The sequence below is a fragment of the Galleria mellonella genome, unplaced genomic scaffold (genome assembly GCF_026898425.1).
Source record: "Galleria mellonella isolate WM207_F2 unplaced genomic scaffold, CSIRO_AGI_GalMel_v1 utg32, whole genome shotgun sequence".
Taxonomy (NCBI): domain Eukaryota; kingdom Metazoa; phylum Arthropoda; class Insecta; order Lepidoptera; family Pyralidae; genus Galleria; species Galleria mellonella.
In genome coordinates, this window is record NW_026442075.1 from 615,001 (window position 1) to 634,382 (window position 19,382).

Here is a 19,382-nt window from a genome sequence, read left to right on the forward strand (position 1 = left end):
TTATATTTAGTACCTTCAAAAATAAATTTACAAATTTATACTTAATCATTTAAAAAATTACTGTTACTTTCTTTATGGTTCAAAAAGTACATAACAGCATATGATAATCTATATCTTTATATTACACTTAGAAATGTTAAACACTAGTGTTTTCTTAATATCATTATAAAATAGAAATAAATGTTTTTGAAATAATAGAGTGTAAGCTATTTAAATATGCTACTGACTTCTGCATCAGTTGTAAGTGGGCTTGGCTCATGAGAAGCCAGCTGCCTCATGACCGCCAGCACCACATCCCGGCCACCCACCGCACCCAACACACCTCTCCCTCCACCCTCCAGTGGCAATGAGCTCCATTCTTCATACATGCCGCCACTCTCCTTAATCTAAAACACACCACATTTTTGTTGAGAATTTCAAATCACATGTATGACAATACCAGCCTCATATATCTGTATGTAAAGTTTATCACATTAATTTGTCAGAGACAAATTTTCAACTAATATAAACAAGTGATTCTGGCTTTCACCCATCCATTGTATGTAATGTTACTCATAAAAGATTTGAAATTTGTGTATCACTGGCCAAATCAGTGTGGCTACAAAAAATATTACAAGACAAATGAGGAAAACTTAAAAAAGCTTAAAAGCCTTAAAGCTTACTCAATAAAATTTTAAAAAGTTGAGGTTCTTAATTTAACTTTGAATTATCCATAGACATGAAATTTGGTCAGTGGATACCCATAGGACTTTAAATACACAGATTGAAGAAAAAAACTTAGTATAAAATAGATCTGTACAGACACGCAGGCATAACTATATAAGCTAGTAGTGTAATGAGATATATTGTGTGTACTAATACGCCTTCTCATTATATTAATACAAATTGCAAAATATGTAAGTTCGTTATAAACTATGTTGTAATTATTAAAAAAAATATTGTTTAATAAACTGCGATTAGGATGTTTATATATAAACATAATACTTACCTTATGGTTGACTATGTTGAAGATTCCCACATTCATAAATAAAGAGTAACGGTGTCTCTAATTAGTAAGTTTTTTAACAACAACAACAGCAACTTCGTATAATAATGTTAATTCAACTATTATTATGATACATACTAATAGTTTCTAAATTTATAATTCTTTATTTCCTTCTAAAGGGATCCAAAATTAATAAATTAGAAATTACCTATGAAAGCAAATTAGATTTAAGATTTATATGAAATTATTTAAAGTTTTATAAACAGCCATATCACCTATGAAAAATTTTCTATCAGTCAACTGTCAATGTCAGTATTGTCATTGTCAGATTTGCTCTATAAGGGAAAACTTTGGGGAAACCTGGAGAACGGAACAAAAAATTATACATATTAATCATAGAAAAAGAATTAATGTATATGTCATAGCCTCTGTAATCTAAAATCTATATATTATATTACTGGTACATTTTAGGGTTCCATACCCAATCACAAAGGAATCCTTATAGTTCAAAAGTAGTACTCAATATTTAAAAATTAGTCTACTAAGCGGAGTATCATACGAAAGCGCTTCGTTTGTACATTGTAAAACAAATTTTTATGTTACTTAATTTAAGAGTTATGATCGAAAACCTGTCCCCCATCAAAGGGGAGGTTAGTCCCCGTTGATATCAATATATCCTACCAGATCGACTTCCACGCTGTTCACCCTGGAAACCATCTTGACTAAATTATTGTTGAATTCATCACGATGGGCTAACTGATCTCCCTTTTCATCCTCACCGATTATCTCTCACTGGTACCCCACTAGCGCAGGCGGGGTTACCATTCCATTCTATCTCTCTTCGTTCACTTCATTACTGAACATCGTGTTGTCAATTATCGACGAGCAATATGACCGAAGTATCCGAGAATCCTCCGACAGCAGGCTGTCAAGAACCTATCTTTTATTCGGAGTTGCGCCAGGATGCATATATTCGTGCGCGTTGCTGTTCAGGAAATTCGCAGCATCTTCCCAGGACCATATCTCGAGAGCATCAATCTTTTTTCGCTCCTTTGCTCTTATTCCACTCCATTATCATCTATTAAAGAAAAACCATAGGGTTTGGTTATGTTTTAAGAAGGAAAGTGCTGCCCAGTCCTCGGCCATTAAATGACCTTAGTCACTCGAAAGGTCATTTAATGGTGGAGAACATCTTACGACACCCACATGAAAGGAAAGGGTAGCTTATTCTGTGCCGGGACTACACGGAATTATATTTATATTATATTTGTGAATATTACTGGAAAAATAAAGTTTCAGTCAGTCAATTGTAGTAGCACTGTTTTGTCAAACAAACTTAGCTAAGAAACTTAGTTATGCAGTCCAAATTTTAACCACAATTATGACTCAAAATTCAAATCAAGAAATTCCGAAGTGTAGTATCAATTATACTATTAGGTGTCTATTTTGCATGAGAAATGCAATAATTTTATTTATTTGTTCTTTATTGACCACATTACAAAATTACAAATAAAATAAATAAAAAAATAAATTACAAAAAATTTTTGGTACAAAAGGCGGACTTAATGCTATACAGCATATATATATACGGAACCCTTGGGATGCGAGTTTAAATCGCACCTAACCGGTTTTTGATTTTATTATTTAAAAGTGTTAATCCTTCATAGTAGTCCTCATTCATACATTTATAAGTTATAATTTATATATATCTGTAAGCATTTTATAGAGGTAATTAAGTCAACAAATGCCTCCCATTGTCAAGCATTGGTGTTGCGTGAACATAACTACCTATATGTATTATCTAATGTTATACAAAGTATAAACTATAGGCTTTTGATTAAAATGGTTCAAGTATTTTTCTGACATTATTGCCTTCATACATTTTTAGTTAAATATTAGTATAGATACTAAGTTTATGGAATATAAGGACTTATAATAAATAAAACAAAAGAATAATTAAAACCAATTTTTTAATTCATAACACTGCACAAAATAATAAATCTCTTAAAAATACTGTCATGAATTATCTAAGGCCAAGAGTAATGATTTAAGCCTAAGCAGGTAATATTATAAGTACAATATTTAACATTAGCAGAATTATTATCATACAATTAATGTCTTAAGCATTATGGTATAGTGGTGTAAGAATTGCAAAAAATAATCTATAATTAGAATGTAAGCCAAAAATATGCTGTTCTAATTACAAATAATAAAAAAATATATCTATGAATGATAAAAAAACATATTTTTAATATTACAGTTTTTTTTTAAATTAATTCTTAAAAGTATTCCAGTCCTAATAGAGAAAAAAAATATATATACACATATTGAAATTTATAATATTTAATATTGATTGAACAAGATAATAAATAACCAACATTCAAATAATCAGAACAGTCTTTGAATAAATATCACATGTTTATAGTTCTAATTGTTTCTATTCTGTGATACCCATATTACTGTTTATATCTATAGATGATTGGCACTTTGCATCAAATGGGTCAACAGCAGCAACAGCCTATTTGTTTTTAATTCCATAAAAAAAAAAACAATTCTATGTGACATAAACATATCTATATTTTGAAGTGAGTCCTACACATACACTGCTGGATCAGCAAAGCTATTTCAATGTAGTATTAAAATTTGCAGACTAGCACATTTATATAACTAATAATAGGGAAACCTTTAGCTACAATTCAGCACCAGTTCCAGAAATCACAACAAATTCTCTTCAGTTCTTATTTCTAACCACAGAAAGTAATTACATCTGATTTTATAATAATTAGTTATCACCTTGTCCACTAGTGGTGACTTCTTCATACCTTGACTTCCATTTTGTGACTTCCTTCTCTAATTGATGTGTTTTCTCTTTTTCTTCCTCCAACAAAGCTAATGTATTTTCCAAATCATTTTTCACTTCCTCATAATTCTGTGACTCTGATGCTCTCATTGTATTAGCCAAAACTGTGTGCTTAGCTAGTTTTACAGTATCATCTGCTTGTTTAATAATCCTCTCTGCCTTAATACTTAGTTCATCTTGAATTATCAGCATAGTGATAAGACGTCTTATAACAAATGTCAAAAATATAGCAAAGCCGGTAATGTAAAAGTTCCTCTGAGCTCTGAACAGCTTCACATTGCCCTTCATCTCACTGGCGAGGTGTACATGGCCACCATCATTAGAATGCGAATACTTTCTCATTTCTCTAATAGCATCTAATAAGAATACTCCTAAAATACCCAGAAATACGTAAAAATATACGGCTGCATGGGACTGGAACATGGAAAACAATGACGACTTGAAGAACTGGTGCCAACGTCTTGGACTAAAAATTGGTAGCATCATTATTGTAACTAGCGCAATTTCGAAGTACAGATAGCCTGCAATAAATGTCCATTGTATAGACATTTTGTTCTGAGTTTAGATACTTGCGATTGCCGGTGAAATCTGAGAATGCTGATGAAATCTTTTTTTAATTTATATTTATTATTGGTACGATTAATCAACGTTTCGTATAACACATAAAAATGGATATATAAATAAGTAAATCTGAAGACAGAGGCCACTTAGTTGTAATATTTTATATTTTTTAAATATCGTGGACAAAACCAAAAATAGAAAGATGAAAGTGAAACACAATAACAAAGTCACCAAAACCAATTTCAAACATTAAATAAGAATCGGCACTGTCTTCACACAGATAAAACTGGAAAACGGGCTATGTAACCACCTAGAAGTTTTAGGATAATAAAATATTATAAATGGATAATCATAGTAATGTACAAATATTTATAATATATCTCTATCAGAAATATTGATATTAGTAGATATCATAAAACATTTATCTAGTTTATAGTGTAAAAGTGTCAAAATCAATGAACTCATTGTATAAATTTCATCCAAACTTTTTTTATTTGAAGTTACACATACTGGACGATGTTAGCAACATGATACAAAATAAATACATAAACATAATATGTCTGTGGATAAAAATAATCTTCCCACCTGGGTCATAGACAAAGAATAAAAGTGCACTCTTTTATTCATTATTTACAGTAATTGCATAAGATTGCATCACTACGAATATAAATTATCGGCGATAGTGATTGATTCACCTAATTACCAAAGATTCCAGTAAACATCCACACGCGGCAAATTATGCGCTCTTGTCTGCTTAAGAGCAAAATATATATACAAAATATAACAACGTCGTAATTATCTATTTTCAAAAGGAATTGAATATTTTTTTAATGTTTTTGATTGAATGTTTAAAAGTATTCTGTCAACAAAATAAATGTTAATCATAGAATACGGCGTATATAATTATATTACCAAAACTATGCACCTACTAACATTTTGCTTTGGAATTTTTCAAATAATTATTTGCCATTAAAAACAAATTTTTAGTGACAACGTAAAAAATTGGATGTATAATATTTCAGTTCATAGGCAAAAGTGTATTTTTTAATTATTAGTTAAAAATATTGAAAATTCTTTATTTTTGAAAATTAACTGAAGATAATCCTGATGTTTCCGTACTTCATCAAGTTAAAGTTATGAACTCTCTTCATCCTGGTTTAATAAGCATTTTTGAAAATATTGTAAAGATATTTGCACAAAAAATTTGATTGTATAACGTGGTTGTCTTTACCTACATAGTCTTAAATTAAGGATAGTATTCATACTCAATCTAAAATTTTATTATTCCAATTGACTGTAATGACATTTTATCTGATTGTTACATTTTCTTCTATTTTCTTTTTTATATCGCTCTCATAAAGTGTCTCTCTACTTTATCTGTCATATTTTGTCGATTGTCTATAAATGTTGATCGTTCAATGTTCAACTCGTTTTATTATGAAATTTTTCTTAATATATTTTTGGTAGTAAATACTTAATTATGGCTAGTATAGACCTAGATATTTGGCGAGGAGAGTGGGGTCTTGCATCTATTGATTTGGAATGTTTGAAAGTTTTGGTTAGTATTATTTATAACCTCAACTACGACTATATAATGAAATGAGCCGGTAATGCATCTTTCCTTTTGAATTCGCAGACCTATATGAAATTTATCGGTGTACCAGTTCGAGTACGAGAAGCTAACAATCCATATTTCACACCAAAGGGAAGACTGCCTGTTATGAGAGACGGACGGAATGTACTCACGAATTTTGAAGAAGTCGTCGACTATTTGAAATCCTTGGTAATTATGCTTTAGGGGAATGATTTAAAATAATTAAATTAATTGGTTTAGTATCAGAGTCATATAGTATATAGTATTTCATGTCTCTTATTTAAGAATTTTCCCCCACTGTTAATTCTTATTTAAATGGTTCATTGTATTCCGTTACTAAACTGCATTAATATCTCAGAAGTGAGGCATATAAAGAACTAGCACACAATATATTAAAATACGTTTAAAAGAATTTTACAAAATTAAGAATAATAATAATTTGTCTGATACTTTTCTTATGTCATATTAGCATTACAGTACGGATGTCCACTTAAACACAATGCAAGCTGCAGAAGCGAGTGCGTTCACACAGTACCTCCGTGACAAGTTGTACCCTGCATACCAGTACACATGGTGGGTGGATGAGAAGAATTATAGTGATGTGACACGGCCTGCATACTCTAAAGCTTTACGCATCCCCTTCAACTTCTATTATCCATCACGATATCAGAATGCTGCCAAAGAAATGATTGATGCACTATATGGTGAACATACTGATTTAAGGGAGATTGAAAAGACTGTAAGTATATATTTATGTTATTCTAACTTTTATGTAAAGTCTAATTTGGATCTCTGATGATGCTTTAATTCATATAACTAAGTTTGTTGTGACTAAGTGATGCAGTTACATAAATAAAAGATTGTATGAGGGATGGAATCTCATTTAAATTACAGTACTACTTGTTTTGATACTATATAAGTACTATATATTGATAGTATTTTCTCTTATAAAACTAAAAAAAAACTATCTGTAATATTTTGTCAATTTTCTAAATTATTTTCTACACAAATTTTATTTAGTGACAAAAAGTCTGTTGTATAAGATGTTACTGCATACTACAATTTAACACTATTATCATTAATACTTACTTTTTGGCTGCTCCATTCTATGCATGTATTTCAGAAGTTGGAAAACCAATACAACAGATTTATTCTAAATGGCATATTAAGATAAATCATACACCAGTTTTTAGGTTGGGCCTTCAGTACATCTGTGAAAATTGCATCCAATTTGGTGTAATAATTTTTGTTTGATGTCAGAACAATCAGTCAGACAAATTTTTTAATAATAATGTTAATTATCTCCCATGTATAGATAATTTTTAGTTAAAATTTTATTATATTCGTAAGATTATAGAATTTATAAAAAATTGTATATTTGTACTAATTTAACTAGTTAAAAATATGACTTACACATGTATATGTATACTTAGTTCTTTCCTTCTCTTTATTTCTTATTAAACTTACTTAAAATGTAGGTACAGTTTTTCATATTCTTTATCTATACAGAAAATTCAAAAGATGTTTTAACTTTTTGTAAATTTAATTTTTTGTTCAATCAATATGTTCCATTTTCAAAAAGTTATGGATACAACTGATACTGTACAATGTTTTGTACAGCTATGTACAATATTTTGGATATTTTGTACAAAAGTCATCTGCCTCTATTATACCTCTATTCTATTTGTGATTCTGCTGTGAAGCGGTTGTGTTTACATAGCTATTTTTCAGCTTAAAGGGTGGGATATGGCAGTGAAATTAAAGGATACAGAGGCATAACACCTTAGACCTCAGGAATGGCAATTCATGAAGGGTATAATGGGTGATACAGTATACTCTGTTATGTCCATGGTACTATTTATGTTTATAGGTGACAGTCAGCTTTTTTGCCATTCTAATTTGCATAAAAAAATACTTTCATTCCTTCCATATTTGTAATAATTATTAAATTATTATTGTTTACATTGACTCACTTAGGTCTTTTCTCTAACTCTTATTAATTATGTTGTCTAATGATATTGTCATTAATTATGATAAGCACTGTTTACAATATTATTAGTATTAATTATGATAATACATAATGTGTTGTATGTAGTTGATGAATGCAAGTACAATCATTCATTGCAGCAGAATACGAACCCTATGTACCAATACAGTAGTGAATAATGCATGAGATTTGTTTGTTTACATTTTCATCAAGTATATAACTGAATATAGTACTTCAAGCTAGCAACTACTGGCAAAATCGTCCCAATGGTAAACTGTAAAATGGAAAGCTCTCTTTCCTTATGACAGTCTATGGGGGAGGCATGTAATAATTTTTATTTTAGACTTACATCCATATGATGTGTTAGTAACAAAATTTTTATAGTAATGTTAGAACTATATAAAGAAAATTAAAATAAAATTTTGCTGTTTGAAACTGTCAGCTTTCCCAACGCATATTTACTGTACTGTATGGAGACATACCCACTGTCGAAGACACCTTTGTTCAGCACTGGATAGATCAATATTATTTAAAATATTTATGATAAATAGTTCCTTCTTTCGTTCGCATACCTATTTTACAAATGTATATTATAGCACTGCCAGCTAAAACAACTGTGGCGTCAACTATAAGTAAATAAAAATTCATTGTTAATAATAATATAATTAAAATATTTAGTTTAAAACTTTCAGATATACAGTGAAGCGGAAAAGTGCCTTAAAACTCTATCAGACAGGCTGGGAGAGAGTGAATACTTCTTCGGTAACCGGCCGTCGTCATTTGATGCAGTTGTGTTCGCGTACTTGGCACCGTTAGTTAAAGCACCATTCCCTAACGCCACACTGTCGAATCAAGTCAAGGGCATAGCCAATTTGTCAAGGTTTGTGGCTAGGATCAACCAGAAGAATTTCAGACATGTTACAGATGGTAATTTTTTATTATTATTACAAGCATCTATTTATTTATTTACACTTTATTGCACCAAGTAAAAAGAGAAATAACAAATACAGTAAATATTAATGAGAAGTGATACAAAAGGCGGCCTTATCGCTAAGCAATCTCTTCCAGACAACCTTTGGGTAAAGGACATTGAGAAAAAGACAAAGAGTAGGTGGCGCACTATTATATAAATATTATCATATACAAACATATATAGATACATACATACATATATACACATACATATATAATATATACACAATTAAATATATACTTAACTTAAATTAAACTTAAATATATTTAACTTGTAATGTTTATTATTTAATTTAGGTGTTTGATTTACGAGAAACTGATTTTTCTGAATACATCTTTAGTTTTGGTACAATATGCAATAAGTACTCAATATTACAATATTTCAAAATAACCACTACAACATATGACCTACGTAACTGAAACATGATCTGACATGATTGTTCGTGTGCAAAGCTTCAAGTTACTCAGTTAGCTATGGAGAGAGCTATGTTCGGAGTTTCTATGCGTGATAGTATCCGAAATGAGGATATCCACAGAAGAATCAAAGTGACCTACATAGCCCAAAGGATAAGTTTAAAAATGGTCTTTTTTTAATAAAATCTTTACATTTATCAACTCATATTGGTAAATCCTAAAGTGGCAGTAGGTTGGTCACATTAGAGTGAGGAACTGATAACTGATGGGAAAGAAAGTTTCTTGAGTGGCAACCCCATATGAGGAAACTAATTTAAGATGGCCTCTCACTAGATGGAGTGACAACCTCAAATGCGTCTCAGGGAATCAGTGGACGCAGGTGGCTCAGAACCAGTTCCTTATGGCAGTTTACGGGGTAGGCCTATGGTAAACGGTGGACAGATGTTAATATAGATTGACCACAGTGTACAGAGATTTCAATTGTGACATACTTTTATAGTAATTAATATAATTTTTTTTTAGAATATAATAAACAAAATGCAAAGAAACATTCAACGGGAACACAGTCAGATAAAGAAGCGGCCAACTTTCCAAACCAGACCCGCAACAAGATACTGGCAGCACTATTTGCCGCCATTGCCATGACCGGGTATGCGGTTGCTAATGGAATGTTCCAAGTGAGTAGTTATTTTTACATCTTACTAATGTATTAGATACAAGAGACTTTAAAGAAATAATTTATTAACTAAATAACAATTCTACATGATTAAAACATTGAATTAAAATATTTAGTCCTTAACTCTATTACAGTTTTATATTTCACAAGTGTTCATTTCGCGGTTCAATAAAAAAATGCCCTAAAGCTCCAAAACAAAGGAGCTACTATCAGCACTAGTTTCAAACGGGATGTAATTATTATAAACAAACGAATGGTAACAAATACGTAGAAAGAACACTATGTGTCACTGTTTCTGTAGTTTAAACATCTCGTCATCTCGCCATTATCGGAGCCCAACATAGAGACCCGACGACAGGGTCGCCCTTGTTTCTTGTTCTGCTATCGGCACTCAGTATTTCGATTGCCAACAAATATAATAAAATTGTACCTCAACGACGTCTGTACATGAGAGATATTTAAGAAAAAATGTTATCAATGATCTTAATAAGACCAATAGATACCAAAACAATGATTTTTAAAAATGTTGTCTATCAGTAACATATGTTTATTCTGGCACCACGTTAATACTGTAGAACTAAATTGGATGCGGTTTCATTTCCTACTTCTAAAAACCGCGCATACAAAATGGCGGGAAAATAGCTAGTTATGATTATAGTTTTTTTCTTCTTCCTTTTTAATTAGAAAGACGTACAGCGTTCTAAATTTAAATATTTTAAAAGTAATGTGCTACTAAATGTGTTGTTTTTCGTCATTGTCCTATAGCTTCTTGATTTCACTTGCGAACCAAAACGTACTGTAGTCATGCGAACAATGTCTTGGGCATAGTTAATTTAAACTTCTAAACATATAAAGAGGAAAGAGTTGATTTTTTATTTTTTTAACCTTAAAAAATATTTAAACAATTTAAAAAAAAATCTTTTACCTATAGAATGCTACATTATCAATGAGTACTATGGTATTTATTTTAAGTTTAAAATAATTAGACTTAGAATTTATCTATCCATCAGTCCATATTACATTTACCGAGTTCTGTAAGGTAGTAATTCTTGTCATTGCTTTGCGTAAATGAGATATAGGATTCGATTCTCGCTTGGAAATGTTCTAAATGAGCTCGGGGTATGGATGCTGAGTTGTTTAGATGAATTCATTATTGTAAGGATCTATCAACTCTATCATGACTTTCAGTTCCCCTTGGAAATTATCTACCATTTCTTATGAATTCATCACTGTGCCAACTAACATGTTTCATCCTCACCTACCATTTCCCACTAGTGATTGGTCAGCGTAAGCAAGCAGGGTTACCAGATGGAAAGGGATTGTTAGCAATAGAGTTTGACAGCCCCATTGCTAGCAATATGCCTTATTAGATTGACCTCCACGCGGTTCCCCCTGGAAACCATCGTGAACAATTCTTGTTGAATTCGTCACGTTGGGCTAACTGACCTACTTTATCCTCACCTATCATCCTTCATTGGTGCCCCGCCGGTGTATACCGACAGCGCGGGTGGGGTTACCATTCCATTATCATTAAAAAAAGCAAGGTTACCATTAGGGATGGGTAAATATATAGCAATATCTATATATTTTAGTTACAATATCTGTATACTGGTTCAATAACGAATATGTTAAAAAAGCTGTTATCCAAAAAATTATATTGAGTAACACACTTTTAACATACTCGAAAATAGATATCCTACCGGTATAAGTGATTTTGAAATGGGTGATGACCCTTATTCAGTCCAGAAGGACCCGATATATATATATATATATATATATATATATATATATATATATATATATATATATATATATATATATATATATATATATATATATATATATAAATTGGTATCCATACCTAGTTATAGCCTACCACAGGGAGACTTTGTACAAAGGTCGATTGTTTGGGTACCTCTGTCCCATTCGTGTTTCTACCGTGAAGCAGTTGTGTTTGCATAGTTGTGTTTTGGTTTAAAGGGCAATGAATGATATGACAATGAATTTAAAGTGTATTGAGGAATAACACCTTTATCCTTAGGAATGGCAACGCATGGGGGGTATCATGGGCGAAACAGTATACTCTGTTACGTCCATGGCACTGCTCATGTCTACAGGCGACGGTTACCACTTTCCATCAGGTGGGCCGTCAGCTTGTTTGCCATTCTAAGTTGTATAAAAAAAAGTTATCATTCTATTAACGCCTATTAAAAAAAAGAAACCCCTAGATGTTCTTTGTTTGCCATGGCATAGAAAGTCATGGCTAAGTTAATTTTTATGAATATGTTATACTAATATTAATTAGTTAATATTATTTAATTGGTAAACCATATAACACTATTGACTATGTTTACCAATTCACAGAAAATAAGTGTAACATACCAGAGGGGAAATGTGTACCCTCAATGTAATGTTTTCTGTCTCTTTCACTGTCTAAGAAAAGCGACGTAGCAATTTTCTGTCAAATTTTTGAATTTTTTACCATTATTAAACTACAGATTGTTTTGGAGTGATCATAATAGTAAAATCACAGTTAAGGATTGTTGAAACTGCTGAGTTTGTTTAGTAAACTTTTCTCTTAAATATTTGATATTCAGACTTATGACTCATGCAGTCCTTGCATATTGCTTTAAAACATATCATATTTTATACTCTGTGTAACAATGTGCTAATGACAACTGACATTTTGGGAGCTTACTCTTTAAAATTAAAAAAAAAAATTCTCAAGTTGCTGTTGATCTGATAATTACAACTGTATTAGTTATTTCCAATACTCTCTCATAATCAAATACAAGATATGTTTTAATTTTTTTTTATTATTATTTAAAGACTTGCTTTTTTAAATGCTTGTTACGGAACATAAGCTATAAGCCCGTCATACACGTGCGCGGCGCTCTGGCGAAGTGGCAGACATAGATGAGGGCAGGAGGGCATGTTATATATAATATGCCTCCCTGCCCTGAATATGAGAAGGGATAGTTAATATCTATATAGATTAGCAATCCCATTACTAGCAATATATTCTATTAGGTCTACCTCCACGCATTTCCCTCTAGTAACCATTGTGATTGATTTATTATCAAATCTGTCACGATGGGCCAATGGACCTGCTTCATGATGAGCAATTGACTCTTATTTGTGCCTCGCCAGTGTATACCTATAGCGCAGGTAATCATTCCATTATCATTTTAATGAATAATATACGCAGCATATCCCTTTCCTACTTTACCCCCCCGCCCCGCGTAGTCGCTATAACTATATATAATATATAACGCTGTTGAATTCTTATTCATTCTCAAAACATAACGTTTGTGTTCAGGAGCTGAAAGATTTCGAACAGTCGCGCGATTACAACGACATGTTTGAGAATGACGAAGAGGACAACTGACGCTGACACTCGCGCCGTCGCCGGACACGCCGCTGATTACGTTTGCACCAGTCGAAGCGAAGCTGTTACGTATTGTGTTTTGATTTTTAACAATTATTGTGACAAAAAATTGTAGTCTGATCGTTTACTGTGTCTTAGGTAGTTCCTAAGGATGGGTATATATACATATATACCAATATCTATATATTTTAGTTACAATATGTATATATTGGAAAAATAACAGATATATTAAATATCATTAATTAAATATCATATAATAATGAAATGAAAAACCCTATCTAAACGAATATAAATGTCGAATACTATATATATATATATATATATATATATATATACTAGTATAGGTGATATCTAATTGAATGATAACCTTTTATCACCCATAATGTTCTAAGGAAACTGATATATAGATATCGATGCGATATCAATATTACCCATGCCTAGTAATTGTGTGTAGACGCCACTTATTTGAAGTGATTCAAATATGGAACATGTCTTTATCTCGTGATGAATCTTGCATTTATAGTAAGCTTGAATTTTGGTCATAAATTTAAAGTGAGAGAAAAAAGTGTTATTGTAGCATTTATTATGAATATATTAGGTATACTAATATTATAAAAGGGAAAGATTAGATTGATTGTTTGTTTGTGTAATGCACAAACTCAAACACTACTCAACTGATATAAAAATTCACTCAAAAAATTTTGACATTATATTACAGTAATGTATCAAAAAAATTATGTATTAAAGCTTTATATAAATCTTTATATCTATCTATCCGTGCAAAGTTAGTTAAAAATATGTAACTAAAAAGTAAAAAATAAATTTATTAATACACATATCTGTTGGCGACATACAGACAGATCCATCAGCTTGTTTACTTCAACGTATAGTAAAAAATGTCATAATGAGACACAAATATGTCTTGTACTATGTAAATATATATGTAAAATTGTGAAATAGTACTCTAATAGTACTATGAGATCTAAATTCTATAAAGTGCCAATAATAAATACTAATAATACGATAAAAATTTTAGTTTTGTTGTAATACACGGTGCATGATTCCATATAATTGTTTTCTTTCAATTGTTACTGCATGTTGACGTATGTGTATGGAGTTATGCCTTTTATTTAGTTTATTAACATGTCAGTGGGATATCTTTGAATAATTATAACTTGCAGTCCTGTTATCTGTGATAGTTTATAATGAGAAATAAAAAATAATCTCTATTTTCCACCGAAACTTAAGATTTTTAAAACTGACAACAAATTTTGTTGAAAATATTTGTTCTTATTTCTCATATCAAATTTATTATTGGCATATTTGTGAAAAAACAAACCTCTCAAACTGTTTAACCAGAGGGAGACTTTGTACAAAAGTCGATTGCTTGGCTACCTCTGTCCCATTCGTATTTTAACGGTGAAGCAGTTGTGTTTGCATGGCTGTGTTTTGGTTTGGTGGGTATGGCATGAATTTATTGGGTACAGATGAATAACACCTGAGTCCTCAGGAATGGCAACGCATGGGGGGTATCATGGGCGAAACAGTATACTCTGTTATGTCCATGGTACTGCTCATGTCTATAGGCGACCGTTACCACTTTCCATCAGGTGGGCCGTCAGCTTGTTTGCCATTCTAAGTTGCATAAAAAAAATATTTGTTTAAAAGAATATTAATTAATCCAATATTGAACAATTATAATACAAATGTAGCAGCTTGTCTTCGACTGATGACGGTTATATTATATTAGGTGATGAATTGATGACGAATGAATGACGGTTAGATGTTTGTTAGTGACGTTGTATTGTAGTGCAACGTTGTCGCTCAAATACCACTAGATGCCGCTTACCGTTGCCGTATTGGTAGTCTAGTTTCCGAACGGTAATAATCTCAAATTGATCATACATGCAAAGACGGTGCTGGTGAATTATGGTTGATTTTTTTTTTTTTATAAATAATTAGATTAGTCTTGAAAATCTTACTAATATAATGGTTATGTCAATTTGAACCGAATTTAAGAAGACAGGAGAGTCTCATTTCGGTTGTATTTTTGTGTAATGGTTGCCACTGATTTTTTTTATTTATTTTATTTAATACTTTATTGTACACACCAGTTATAAGAATATGACAGAGGTAATCAAATGTAGAAAGGCGAGTTTAACTCTGATAGAGTTCTCTTCCAGCAACACCCAAAGTGGAAAGGAGCATCAATGTCAGCGGATAGAGCGGTGTACAATATTGTGACAATTTTTAAACAAACAATATTAATTTAATTACATTACATGTAATCATACAAATATACATTATTACTGATATTTATTATTATGACGGATTACTACGACATTTATTTATTGATTTGGAAAATTCCTTCTTTACTTTCAGATTGGCTAAAGTTTTATTCATATCGGTTCAGTAGTTTAAGTCTTTAAATCAGAATAATTGATTTAGCCACGATCGAAGGCGGTTTTTGTTGATCGATATTTTATTTATTTATTTATTTATTCACTTTTTATTGCACTACTTAAAAAAAATACAAAAAAATATTACAAATACTCTTATATATTATTATTTAAATATTTTGTGTTTATGTTAAACATAATGGTTTCAAACAATATTTTATGGTTTTATCCTGTACATTATTGTATAATGATTTTTTTTTAATCATTATGAGAAATATTAATAATGAAGAACTAGGGAGGATGTCGTGGATTCTAACCTAAGTGATACTATCATCCAGGCGTAGTGTCGATAAAATGACGATATACGAATATAAAATATTTATTTTTCACCAATGAAAATAAGAATAAGCCCGATGTAACTCGCAACCATCACCTCACTATCGCCATCTTTTAATGTATGTATTTGCACAATAGTATTAATTCTTACTAGAGACAATAGGACCGATTTTGAGGTGCCATCTCTCTAAACTTATATTTTAATTTGATCATCATCATCATCACCATCACAGCTATTGTCTGTCCATTGCTGAACATAGACCTTCCTGATACCCATAAGGAACGGTCCTGAACTGACTTCATCCACTTATTTAATAATTTCGCAGTTAGTATTTTATGTACCATCATTAATTAAAATTATAATAATGTTGACTTAAATCTATTAGAAAATTAATTCGTATTGGTGCTTACAAGAAATATTTCGTTGTTATATCAAATAAAAAAAATTATAATAGAAATTTGGTTTAGAGAAATTAGCGCCTCAGAATCGACCTCTCAATATATAATTAAAATATGGTCTCTATATTTACTGTTATTTCGGGGCAATGTAGTGACTTACGGAATAAATATGTATAATTTTTATGATGATCCTGTTAAAAAAAAAAAAGAACCAAATATGTATTTTATAAAAACGTGTCGTTAGTCGGTTAAATTTGTAACACGTTTTCGAAGACTCCACTAACTTGAGGTCACCGAATTCCGTTATAACAAAACGGGAATCTAATTTATATAACGACATAACTGTATAGTGCTTGCAGAAATGGAAAAAAAAGCGTGCATATTCCTGCATTTTTATGGATTAGTCTTTTTCCTATTTAGATGTTTGCTAGTGTGTAGTTTCGGTTTTCATGAACGAGAATTAATTGTTGTTTTAATTTATTCTGAGATGCATGAATAAAATATAATGTTATGTCAAGTTATTATGATTTTTATTTGCCTCCCTGAAGTCACTTTCACTGCTCCCACGTAAAATGTACATGTTGAAAATGATTTTGAAGTAATGCACTAACTATGTAGGTCTTATTTGATCAATTTCCAAATTATGTAGTTTATAATTCTTGTATTTACTGTACTTTTTTTTTTTATGGGTGATAATGGTATGGTAACTCCGTCTGCGCTATTGGTATACACTGGCGGGGCACCAGTGAGGGATGACAGATGAAGATGAAAGTAGGTCAGTTAGCCCATCCTGACGAATTAAACTAGAATTAGTCACGAAGGTTTCCAGGGAGAACCACGTGGAGGTCGACTTGACAGGGTATATTGCTAGTAATAGGGCTATTTGACCCCGTTACTAATAATCCCTTTCCCCCCCTTTTTTAGTGGGTTCAGTCCTCGTGAAAAATAAATCCGCCAATGGATACTGCTGTACAGCACAGATAATTCTCGCAGTCCATAAGAAAGAGTCGACACCTCTGTCGCTCCCCTCTCGCGGGCTTGGAGTGCCATCAGCACTCGCCCCTGCATTCGCGTCCGGTGAAGCTGTAAAGGCCACACACGGCCAACAGCAAACACATTCAGAAAAAAAAAAAAAGCACAGATAATTCTGTGCTTGTTCTATAAAAAAGGATCTGAACGGATATATACGACTGTAACAGGTTACGAATAAACATATAGTTCGTCAATAGGGAAGCTTACTGCCAATTTCATCTTGGTGGAGGCGTCATTGTATTGTACAGAAACCTCTAGTCTGTAGTGATAGTTTACATTTTTTTTTAAGTCTGACAGTAATATTAATGAACATTTGTTGTTTACTCTGTGTAACATGGTGGCGCCTTCGCAAAACACAAACTTCTATTTTAGTCGCACCGATAATCGAATCCATATAAAAATCACGTCAACTTTTTATTGAAAAATGTAGTAAATTCAGCGTAGATAATAAAAAAAAAAATCAAATGTCATAATACTCATATTAAGATAATCTCATGTAAGTATCAGGCTTCACAAAGGAGTCCAAATTAAAAAAAAAAAAAAAACTTTATGTAATTAATGATTTTGTGGCTGATGCTTTCTGGTCAAAGCCTAATAAATAAAAAAATATATATAAATTTATATATATATATATTTAAATTTCTTTAGATTCTCTCGATTCTTTATATTGGTGTTGCTATAACATTTTAACTTTGCCTACTAAAAGTAAATTTGCTATTGGGTTAATTTCAGCGTTGGTCAACTTGGAGCTGGCAGCGTACACTCTTGTTGAACAGGTTCCGCATAGCGAAGAAACAGTTTGATAAAACGAAGAAATTGAAAGCTGCAAAATCTTCAGATAATCCAGCGTAATGCCATAATCCAAAGCTAATGACGCCTTTCAAATATTCATTACTTTTTCCCGCCAATATAGTTTTTTTTTTTTTATTATATTACAATAGAAGGGCAACAACGTCTGAGCTATCGGTTTACGTTGGCGGGGTAGTGAATGTTAAGAGATGAGGTTTAATGAAGTCAAGTCAGTGTGTATCGTGACGAATGCACGAGGAATTGACCATGATTATTTCCAGGGTGAATTACGTGTGTAAATTACTTGACAGGATATATAACTAGCAATAGGAAGGCCAGCCCCCATTAAGCATTCCCCTACTCTAAGTTTACTTGCTTGTAATTCGTTTCGAAAAGTGAAATTACAAAGTACTGTTGCTTAAGATGTCCCAATTTTGTGACTTTGTTCATGTACCTATAATTTTAGACTTCGAAATAAAGAACACCTACCCTAACACATAAATATGCGAAGTCCACGATATAGATAAAAAACATCTAAGCTACAGCTTTATTTGTCCAGGTTTCTTTGGATAGTTCAAAAGTCCTATAAGAGATTGTGTTACACATATCCACCTCCTGGCCAGTATATTTCCTTCGTAATTCTACGAATGTTTAGATTGTGAAAGATATTTATTCACAATGGATCTCCAATGATAGATAATATAAACATCACATCAGCCGTTGTCTATTGCTGAACATAAGCCTCCCCCATAAAGGGGTGTTGCCAGTAGTTGCCAAGTTTGGCTGGTTTTGTTCAAATATTTGTCACTATAGAAGTAGGTACTATGAATTGTATTAGTTGTAGTTTGTATGTGTGTGTAGGTGTGCGTGCATGTGTGCGGTGTGTGTGTAAGTGTGCGTGCATATGTGTGTGCGTGTGTGTGTGAGTGTGCATATGTATGTGTGCACGTACGTGTGTGCGTGCATTTGCGCGCGTGGGTACGTTTGTTG

General features: G+C 31.7%; 3 protein-coding genes across 4 annotated transcripts in view; 1 reads left to right on the plus strand and 2 right to left on the minus strand.

The window, feature by feature from the left end:
* The window catches only part of LOC113510854 (ral GTPase-activating protein subunit beta), a 28,784-nt gene extending 27,502 nt beyond the window's left edge, over window positions 1-1,282 (minus strand). The window contains exons 1-2 of the mRNA XM_052896343.1: window positions 989-1,282; window positions 228-386 (exon numbers count right to left, since the gene is read on the minus strand). Coding sequence (XP_052752303.1) covers window positions 228-386; window positions 989-1,024 — 195 coding nt within the window. The 5' untranslated portion in view covers window positions 1,025-1,282. The remainder of the gene's footprint in view (window positions 1-227; window positions 387-988) is intronic.
* Window positions 1,283-2,938: 1,656 nt separating this feature from the next.
* Window positions 2,939-4,679, minus strand: LOC113510613 (B-cell receptor-associated protein 31-like). Its single transcript, XM_026894071.3, has one exon. It carries the CDS (start codon window positions 4,392-4,394, stop codon window positions 3,768-3,770), a length of 627 nt encoding a protein of 208 aa, XP_026749872.2. The 5' UTR covers window positions 4,395-4,679; the 3' UTR covers window positions 2,939-3,767.
* A 1,054-nt stretch (window positions 4,680-5,733) lies between these two features.
* Window positions 5,734-19,364, plus strand: LOC113510714 (metaxin-1). 2 transcript variants are annotated; one of them, XM_031907177.2, is made up of 6 exons: window positions 5,734-5,964; window positions 6,043-6,189; window positions 6,470-6,739; window positions 8,680-8,914; window positions 9,896-10,050; window positions 18,336-19,364. In XM_031907177.2, the coding sequence occupies exons 1-6, from the start codon at window positions 5,887-5,889 to the stop codon at window positions 18,453-18,455; spliced, it is 1,005 nt and encodes a 334-aa protein (XP_031763037.1). In that variant the 5' UTR covers window positions 5,734-5,886; the 3' UTR covers window positions 18,456-19,364. The 2 variants fall into 2 exon arrangements, with proteins under 2 accessions (XP_031763037.1, XP_026750022.1); XM_026894221.3 differs by lacking the exon at window positions 18,336-19,364 and adding an exon at window positions 13,369-17,092 and having other exon boundaries at window positions 5,735-5,964.
* The last annotated feature ends 18 nt before the right edge of the window (window positions 19,365-19,382 follow it).